We start from the raw sequence: 10,257 nt of genomic DNA on the forward strand, positions 1-10,257 counted from the left end.
CTGCGCAGCTAGCGCCATTCGACGGCCAACACCGCGGTTCCTGGTGTGTCCGCTGTGCCGTGCGTGTGATCATTGCTTGTACAACCCTCTCGCAGTGTCCGGAGCAAGTATGGTGGGTCTGACACACCGGTGTCAATGTGTTCTTTTTTCCATTTCCAGGAGTGTATATACGAGGGCGGTTCAGAAAGTAACCTCCGATTGGTCACAGTGCGGGTTGTGGGGGGAGTAGCGACGCCATCTGTGCGTTCACGCACTCAACAGGTCAGTCGGCATCAAGCCGTGGTCGAATGAACGTCGTACCTGCGCTAGTTTAGTTTTTGTGGCAGTTTGAAATGTGTGCTGCAATAGAAAACCCCGCCAAATGTGAAGTGCGTGCTGTCATAAGGTTTTTTACAGCCAAAGGATATTCTGCAGCAGCTATTCATCGTGAGCTTTGTGCCGTGTACGGACCAAGAGTTATGAGTGAAGGAGTTGTCCGTGAATGGGTACGTTTATTTAAAAGTGGACGAGAGAACGTTCATGATGATGAGAGGAGTGGTAGACCATCATTGGTGACTGACGAACTCGTTCAGACAGTTGATGCAAAAGTTCGTGAAAATCGACGTTTCTCAATGTCGGAGTTGTCTACTGGTTTTCCACAGATTTCTAAGACTCTCTTGTGCGAGATAGTGACAGCAAGATTGGTTTACCGTAAGTTCTGTGCACGATGGGTGCCCAAAATTCTTACCGACCACCACAAAACTCAAAGAATGGCCTCTGCATTAGATTTTCTGTCACGTTAGGAGGACGAAGGAGAACCATTGTTAAACAGAATCGTGACCGGTGACGAAACCTGGATTAAGTATGTGAACCCTGAGACAAAAGAACAATCAAAGATGTGGGCACATTCAAATTCGCCTACCAAACCAAGAAAAGCCTCGCAAGATTTTTCTGCCAGAAAACTGATGGCAACGGTGTTTTGGGATGCCAAAGGGATGTTGTTGGTTGAATTCATGGAATGTGGTACGACAATTAATCAAGACGCGTACTGTGAAACAATAAAAAAGTTACGACGGGCTATACAGAACAATCGCCGTGGTATGCTGACTTCCGGTATCGTTTTTTTGCACGATAACGCCCGTCCTCACTCTGCTCGCAGAACAACGGCCCTTCTTGAGTCCTTCAAGTGGGACGTTATCAACCATCCACCTTACAGCCCAGACCTGGCGCCAAGTGATTATCACCTCTTCATGCATTTGAAGAAATGGCTCGGGTCACAGCGGTTTGATGACGACGAAGAGCTCGAAGATGCGGTCACAGGCTGGCTCCAGGCACAAGCGGGTGATTTTTATGCAGAAGGAATTTCAAAGCTTGTGAAGAGATACGATAAGTGCCTCAATCGCTATGGAGACTTTGTAGAAAAATAGTGCAAAGATGTAGTTGTAAGATGTATATATTAAAATATTTTTATTTAACTTGGTGTATTTTTTTAAATCAACCGGAGGTTCATTGACCATCTTCTGTGCGGATGCACAAACAGTGCCAGAACTCTTACGGGAATCGGCAAAAAGTCGCGAGTAATGACTATAATGGGCAGGAGCACTATGAATATAGTGCGGGACAGTAAGCTGGGAATGTGAGTCACACGGGAGGCGTGCCAGAGAAAAGTCCCTGCAGTCGCACTATCCTCTGTGTCCTCGGTGGCTCAGTAGGATAGAGCGTCTGCCATGTAAGCAGGAGATCCCGGGTTCGAGTCTCGCTCGGGGCACACGTTTTCAAGTGTCCCCGTTGACTTACATCAACGCCTGTATGCAGCTAGGGGTATTCATTGTAACTACATTTTCTATCTGAACTCAAACAGCAACAGTGAACTACAAATAATGACAGTCGATAAATAGATCCATAGGGACAGGAATACCGACAAAAACGCTGAGAACGTATGCACCAATCTATTATATGCACTGGGCGGCTCCACATCAGAGCCTTTAACTACGAGCGGCGTGTGCACTGTCTTCTCGTCTTACGGCTAACGTTGCTGCCCCTAGATCGCGGGGTCCCGAGTTTGACTTTCTTCATTCGGGGACTGGGTGTTTGTGTAGTCCTTATTATTTCGACTCATCTTCATTACAAAGATACGCTTGTCTTAATATATTTTTCAGTCAGCTTTCCACAGTTCCTCCGTGGCGCAAGTTTTGCTACCTTTCTTGTGTTATTGTGACACAGTGTATTGTTACTTTTGCAGTTTATGGACTCACAGGTTGTTGTACAACGCCCTGCTCTTGTCGGCAGTGACGGTGGAAGTGGCGCAGAACGACGGATGTGGCCGCCATGGAGCGTTCGCCAACTTATGGGACGCTGGCCGCGACAAGTGCTGCAACGTCATCTGGAAGAATGACGTCGTTCTATGCATCGTCACTGTTATTGGCCTTCACATATGATGCGCCTGCCTCAGAATAAACACCTCACATAGAGCTTCACGTCTTGCTTTTCTCTCGTCTAACGGCACAAACAAGGAAAATGCATCTGTACACAGAATTTGACATCATTTGAGTCTCACAGCAGTACAAAACCTCACGGCGCGTCGACAAATTTTTGTGACTATAATGATAAAACAAAGAAAAAATACGACCCAAATATCTTCACTCTTTTTCAGAAATATCTTCATTTGTCACAACACGTTTATGAAACTTTTTATAAAGCTGCAGGAAGCTCTCTCTGAAGGCTCCTTTGAGAATCGATCTAAACGTTGACGACAGTCTTCTGCAGACATCCGGTTTTGCGGACCTTCAAATTTTTTTTTTTTTTTTACACGATTAGGCTACTCTGCTGAACTTCGATGACTTTTAGTAGTCAGTATATCTCACCAAAAGTTGTTCAGTGAGAATTTCTGAGATTTAGTTACATAAAACATAGCACGGCAATAGCAAACTGATAGTGTGTTAGAGTAACAGGAAGTCAAAAGTCAAGATACAATAACAAGCCTGAGAAAGAAGTTGATACTGAGGCAGAACAACAGAAGTCAAGAATCGTGTATTTATCTTACGTTGCTCCAATAGCCTGGTAGAGCGGTAGAGTCTTATAGAAACATGTCATTCAGTGCTCTTCGCATACGTCAGCTGTGATAAAAACTCTTCCAAGTACTGTTAAAAACGATCTAGGTCTCCGGATGCCGCATGTATGCTGCGTTACGAGCAAATCTGTCGTGTCTTACGTGAGGCAGACTATTTGAAGATGACAAGGAGAGATGCAACGACCATCAGCGATATATCCGACTAAAACAACCAAGCAAGTCATTGACTACATAAATAAACAGAACGTCAGTAACAACTTGACACAGTATTAGAACTGTAGGTAATAAAGTTGCAACAACACACTTGAGAAAGAGGTTGAGACTGAGACAGAGAAAGTGGAACCCAATACTTGGGAACATCAGTGGACTTCTACAGTAATATGACATCCAGTGTATTCCGCTGTTTTTTCAAGTAAGATAAAAAGTCGTCTCTGCAATGTTAATAACAACCTAGGTTTTCCAAACCCGGCTGTGTGCCGCATTCCATTCGAATGTGGCATGTCTTTTGCGAGGAGAACCATCACAACAGTCAACGAGCATAAGCAGCACACCCGATTAAAGCAACGAAGGAAATCAGCTGCCGCCGAATACCTCCTCAAATATAATTGTTAAATGAAATGTGATGAGACCGGTACTGTGGTGCGAACGCCAAGATTCTGGGACAGCGTAACTAAGTAGTCTATCGAAATAAAGATGCCGACAGCCTAACAATCCGAGACGAAGATTTCAATTTAAATAAGGCTTGGGGTCCAGCACTGAATTTATTGAGATCTCGCTGACCATTACGTCCACCAGAGTTGGAAAACGCGGAGAGAATGTGCATTTCACGGAATATCAGTGCCGGCTCTAAAAAACAACAGGACATTCAAGGGTGCCGTGGGCGTCGGGAGAAGAACTCATCTATAAACAGCGGCACGTAACGAACAGTTATTCACATTCTAGTTGACTCTACACGATCAGTACATATAACAGCGCAACTCGCAGCGCCTGAAGAGAACGGCTGAGTCCGCGGTCGGAATATTGTGCGTAAAATGGAAACAGCCATTTGGTTGAACACCCAGAAATACGCCATCAACACAGATATTGACATGTCCTTGCATTTTGTATCAAAGTACTGTCGTCAATTTCTTGTCAATTTTATTTCGTCGTCTGCGCCACCAGCAAAAAATATGGCGGAAAATTCAAGGATTTAATTTTGCCGGAAGTGAATTAATGATAGTTAAATAAGGACCCGTATTTATGTACAACGCAGTTGCGACAGATTTTTGACTATGCTCAAACCGCAACCGGTAATTAGTAGAGTTTGCACGAAAACAAAGAATAATTAAAGAAAATGAACACTTCTGAGATGTAAATTAATATAACGACTTACGAATGAGAAACAATAACAAAGAACTATTTATTTGCAGGTAAAACATTTTCGTATGCTAGTGGTATTTTTGGTATCTTGTTGAAAACAGTGGTTTGAACCGCATTTGGCTTGAGCGGCCACAAAAACAATATGTGTACATTACACTGGCTAGGTGGCTAAACGTTCTAATAATGTAAAATGATGAATCCAATTTGTGGAAATTGTCCAGATTTCCAACCAAAATTTTGTTCCCCCCAAATGCAGGTGCCTAGAAACGAAAAGATGACATCATTTATTCATCACCGAGTGTTGAGAAATGGGTAGCCGACATAGTCTTTAATGCTAGTATAACCAGTCATTCAGTTTCTAATTAAAAGTCTTGCATGTGTTATTTAAAGGTACTGTTTTCTTGATTATCAACATATGTAATAAAATTGGTTCACTCATGTATGCACTTTGTCTATTTGAACAGAAAACCAAATAGTTTTCGAATTTCTTTCACAATGGCAACTACCTCTGGATGTTTCGCTCCTAATTTAGCAATGAAATATTGCGCAACACAGCCAGAAGTTCGGGCCAAGCATGCAGAACCTGCGTAGCATAGAAAAAGAAGTTAAATTAGTTAGCATTCCGTTTTCAGCTATAGCAGCAACTGTATCTTCGGAAAATCAATTACAGGTAACTGATATACAGAACGCTCCTCTGCTAAAGGACAGTTGTTACCACACCATTAACTTAATACGCTGAAATGACAGAGAGATGATGACTATCTTTGAACCACTTTTTGGTGTCATGAAATGAATAAATAAAACAAAGATCCTATCTTCACAGCCCATCATCAGCGTTCTTCATCTTGCCGCAGCTTGGAGTATGGCATCAATTACTTTAACAGAAATATATGTCACATTCCATAAATACTTTAAACTGTTCGTCTTTTCGCTAAGTTTAAATCTTTTTGTTGCACACACATGTTACCATCACATTTTCGCATCGTATAGTCTGCTCGCTATTCTGTAGAACCAGTACTGTTGAATGTAGTTTTGGCTATCAGAATAGGTACTGCACCTGCCTGGACTAGCCGGATGTAGCGAGCATTGCGTAGAACGCAACAGAGTGTGCTGACGGTCCAAGTAAAACATCAATATGGAAGCGTGGAGCAACGTACAGGTTGCATAAGGAAGTCACTGACAGACCTCTAGCAATGACTGGTCAAAAGTCGACAATAAAAAGGAGTTGGGCAAATGCAGCAGCAACGAGTTACAGGCAATGGGACAAAGCAAAGAGGGGAAGAAAGGTTCATCAGCCGTGTTCCAGCGTTGAATGAAAAATCGACATTCATCTATGTTGTTGTTGTTCTGATCTTCAGTCCTGAGACTGGTTTGATGCAGCTCTCCCTGCTACTCTATCCTGTGCAAGCTTCTTCATCTCCCAGTACCTACTGCAACCTACATCCTTCTGAATCTGCGTAGTGTATTCATCTCTTGGTCTCCCTCTACGATTTTATCCTCCACGCTGCCCTCCAATACTAAATTGGTGATCCCTTGATGCCTCAGAACATGTCCTACCAACCGATCCCTTCTTCTAGTCAAGTTGTGCGACAAACTCCTCTTCTCCCCAATTCTATTCAATACCTCCTCATTAGTCATGTGATCTACCCATCTAATCTTCAGCATTCTCCTGTAGCACCACACGTAGGATCAATAAATTTTATCACACTATGGTACATATCCAGAGCACTTCTATAGAATACAAAGAGAAATGTAACAGGACAGTTAGTGAAATCTCCTTCCCGATTAAAAATGTGTGCCAAACAACGACTCGAACCTGGGGCCTGTGCCTTTTGTAGGCAAGTGTTCAGCATCTTTGTTTTACGAAAACTTTATTGTACTCAAGTACAATGAATTACAATATTTTCCAAATATACTGTAGATGCATGTCTTAATCATTACTAATACATATTCCAAATTATTTACATTAAACAAGGAGCTGATAATAATAGTAATTGTAAAGGCTGATTATAGCACTGTATATTTTGTATCCATAAGAAAACAATTTTTTAAACAATATAGCTTTGTAGTTTTTGCTTCAGAATGATTTATGTGTACTGTGTTGTTGATTGAACTACTTTTACGTATAAACTGGAGAATTTAAAAAGCAGATTTCCAACATTTGCCACAGGATACAAGTGTTTTACAAATAAAAAACCAGGTGATTTGTTCAAAATTTTTGTAGATGAAAGTCATGTTCCTACTTATTGTGCATTAAACTGTATACATAATAAAATTAGATGTGGTGCAAAGCATATCATTTTCTATTCTTAACTTGTATCGAGTATAAGGTGCAGATAATTGTGCACCACACATAGGATCAATAAATTTTATCACACTATGGTACATATCCAGAGCACTTCTATAGAATACAAAGAGAAATGTAACAGGACAGTTAGTGAAATCTCCTTCCCGATTAAAAATGTGTGCCAAACAACGACTCGAACCTGGGGCCTGTGCCTTTTGTTGCAATGACAAATACACTCGGTACATGCCGGTATATCACTGTCCCTCAGAGTGGTGAGAAAGAAGTTAAGCATTCAACAAACCAAGCGAAAACATTGCGTTTCGTGGCAGGGAAAATTTCAAATCTGGTCACAAAATATGATCGATGTTTATAAAATTAATGGTAGTTCTCATGAAGATAGAGTTTCTTTCTCATCCAGTTCCAAAAGCTGATCGTTTTCTTGCATAGATATATGTAACTCATATTTGCTTCAACACTACACACTTTAATACATTGACTATTCCTTGACGATCTGCTGCAGCTTACTCAATTGCTGAATGGTACTCAGATAAGCTGATTCTTTAATTCCTGGTAAAAATACCATCTGATGTCAACAAACCTGAATTACTCCTCTACACACAGAAAGCTAATTGAAATCAGCTTATAGTAGGTAACCAGCTTGTCTGTACTTCTTGCTTCTCGTTTTAATACATAGACTGCATACACATATTCATGTCCACATTCATTCACACATACCACAAGCGCATCAGACAAATCTGCTTGGTAAAAATCAACTACATGGTATCATAAGCAGTGGACACAGGTATAAATTAAAATTATTTGAAACTGGATTTTCATCAAATATCAGAGTAAACAAGTCATGATTTAGTTCAGTACATTATGTATGCCAATATATATATATATATATATATATATATATATATATATATATATATATATATATATATATAACTAAGAAATTAACTGCTTTCAATTGTGTACTTATTATTGCATTGTACATACAGGGTGGTCAGAAACAGTCTGTAAAGCTTATGAGGCTGTCGTGGGGTAGGTTGCGCTAAGAAATATCTGTGTTAAGAAAAAAATTCGTTAAGATGGGCCGTTTCCGAGTTAATTAGCATTCAAATTAGCCAATAAGGTCGTTGTGCGCCCGATTTCAGGCGGTCGGCCAGGTACAACTAGTGTTAGTTGTTTTCATAGCGTATATGATAGCTCACGAGAGTGCTCAGCCTTTCCCTTGGGTCTGATCTTTACTAATATCCCATGTTCAATTTTTGTATCGCTCTCATACTTGGTTTTAGCAAACCACATGAAGCTCACGTTTGGCGACATCGTCTCTGGCAGGCCGCTTGGTTTGCGTGCGCAACTGCGTGATTGACAAATATCAGTGCTAATTATCTCTAAAACGGCGCTATGTATCGAATTTTTTTGTTAACATTGGTTTACCAGCACAGTCTACGCTGCAGCACTCTTACAAACTTCTTAGACTGTTTCTGACCACGCTGTATATATGTTACATGTACTTGTACCAGGGTAACTAAATGCATTGGTTGCGACAGAATTGACAAAGTTTGTGTTTTGTACACTGTGTTTTATTGTTTATTCCACGACCGGCGATGTCTTTCTTTTAGCTTCTTACCTTTTTGACGTTACCGGCTACTGCTGGATGCTGCATTACTCCTGGTCTTTTCCCGTCATAGGAATTCTTCGTTATGTGTTATAAATGACAGCTTTCGGTATCAAATATGAATTATTCTCGCTAAAAATTTATCTGACACAGTCCTGGCTTCAGAATGTACTGCCATGTAAAATATAAATCCTAAACAATCCGAAGAAAATTTCTGGATGGGATTTGACACAGTGTTCTAATAAAAAGGAAATATTGCTATAGCAAATGTACAGGCCCAATTAGATTTATATTGTTCGGCATTGTCCGCATTTGTTTATAATTTCACTCCATACAAAATTCGGACTATGTCTTCCAGTTATTGAATAGTGTAATTTTATTATAAAACCATGATGTTCATGTAATATTATTAACTTTCCTCAGACGCAGTTCATCACTCTAGACACTGTCCCTACACACATTTTCTCTTTCTCCAGCAAGCTTATCAACTACTGACAGTAGTTCTCTCTTTCCATTTTTTCGACCCATATGTCCCAATTCAAAGTGCAATGGTTACTAACTTCTCCAGCTTAGCTCGGATGATCTCCGCCATTCACTGTTTAAAAAACCGCTTCGACTCTTCTCTTCTCACTCATGTTTATTCACCAGTAGATGCTTCTATCTACCATTCACCCTTCCTGCCATCTTCTCCACCTTCCTTCTATTTATCCGTAGTCCTTGTATAATGAAAATCATGATGTTTCAACATAAAATTTCCTAAACATCTCTAATGCATCAGCATTATGGAACAAAGTAGCAAACAATGGTAATAACACTATTGTAGTAGGAGAGATATGGGACTTCGAGCACAATGGATCCATTGTTCTCCTTATGTAAACAAATTGGTCTCTTGGCCAGATACTTTCACCTAATATTAATGGTCATAGTTTATGATACAAAATGGCCACCTTTTCCCTCTTACCTGTCCCCTCCACCACTCCGCTAGGCCAACTGGGTGGTGCATAAATGGTGTAGTGGACACCAGTGTTATTTAGCAAATATTTTGCAAAATTTTCTTACACAGGTATTGCTACAAGTTCTGCATTGCCATTGTAAAATTTGAACCTTCCATTGCCATACACAGTTTTGGGGCAATTTTTTTGGAGCATTTTCTCCCTCTATTCAAATACCCGCTTTTCATTATCATCATCCACAGATACACAGTGATTATCGTATTTAAGAGGCTTTTAATGTTTAATAATTAACACATTGCATTATTTAAACAAATCAGTAGTTTCAGGGGTGGTAACAGTCTCAATGATTGACTTATCTGGCCTTGTAATATCAACCAAAACAGCCTTGCAGTGCTGGTACTGCAAACAGCTGAAGGCAAGGGGAAACTACAGCCGTAATTTTTCCCAAGGACATGCAGCTTCACTGTATCGTTAAATGACGGTAGCGTCCAATTGCGTAAAATATTCTGGAGGAAAATAGTCCCTCATTCGGATCTCTGGGTGGGGACTACTCAGGAGGATGTTGTTATCAGCAGAAACAAAACTGGCGTTCTACAGATCGGAGCGTGGAATGTCAGGTGCCTTAATCGGATAGGTAGGCTAGAAAAATTAAAAAGGGAAATGGATAGGTTAAAGTTAGTTATAGTGGGAATTACTGAAGTTCAGTGGCAGGAGGAATAAGACTTCTGGTCAGATGAATACAGGGTTATAAATACAAAATAAAGTAAGGGTACTGCAGGAGTAGGTTAATAACGAATCAAAACTTAGAAACACGGATAAGCTACTATGGACAGCACATTGAATGCATTATTGTAGCCGAGATAGACACGAAGACCACGTCAACCACAGTATTACTAGTTTATTTGCCAACTACCACCGAAGATGATGAAGAGATTGAAGAAATGTATAACGCAATAAAAGAAATTATTGAAATAGTTGAGGG

The 10,257-nt window shown here is 40.5% G+C and overlaps 1 protein-coding gene across 1 annotated transcript in view; it reads left to right on the plus strand.

The window, feature by feature from the left end:
* LOC126419455 (dynein light chain Tctex-type 1-like) overlaps positions 1-2,417 on the plus strand; it is a 29,157-nt gene extending 26,740 nt beyond the window's left edge. Inside the window, exon 3 of the mRNA XM_050086643.1 lies at positions 2,269-2,417. Coding sequence (XP_049942600.1) covers positions 2,269-2,417 — 149 coding nt within the window. The remainder of the gene's footprint in view (positions 1-2,268) is intronic.
* Positions 2,418-10,257: the final 7,840 nt, after the last annotated feature.

This window comes from Schistocerca serialis, chromosome 9 (assembly GCF_023864345.2).
Source record: "Schistocerca serialis cubense isolate TAMUIC-IGC-003099 chromosome 9, iqSchSeri2.2, whole genome shotgun sequence".
NCBI classification, from domain to species: Eukaryota; Metazoa; Arthropoda; class Insecta; order Orthoptera; family Acrididae; genus Schistocerca; species Schistocerca serialis.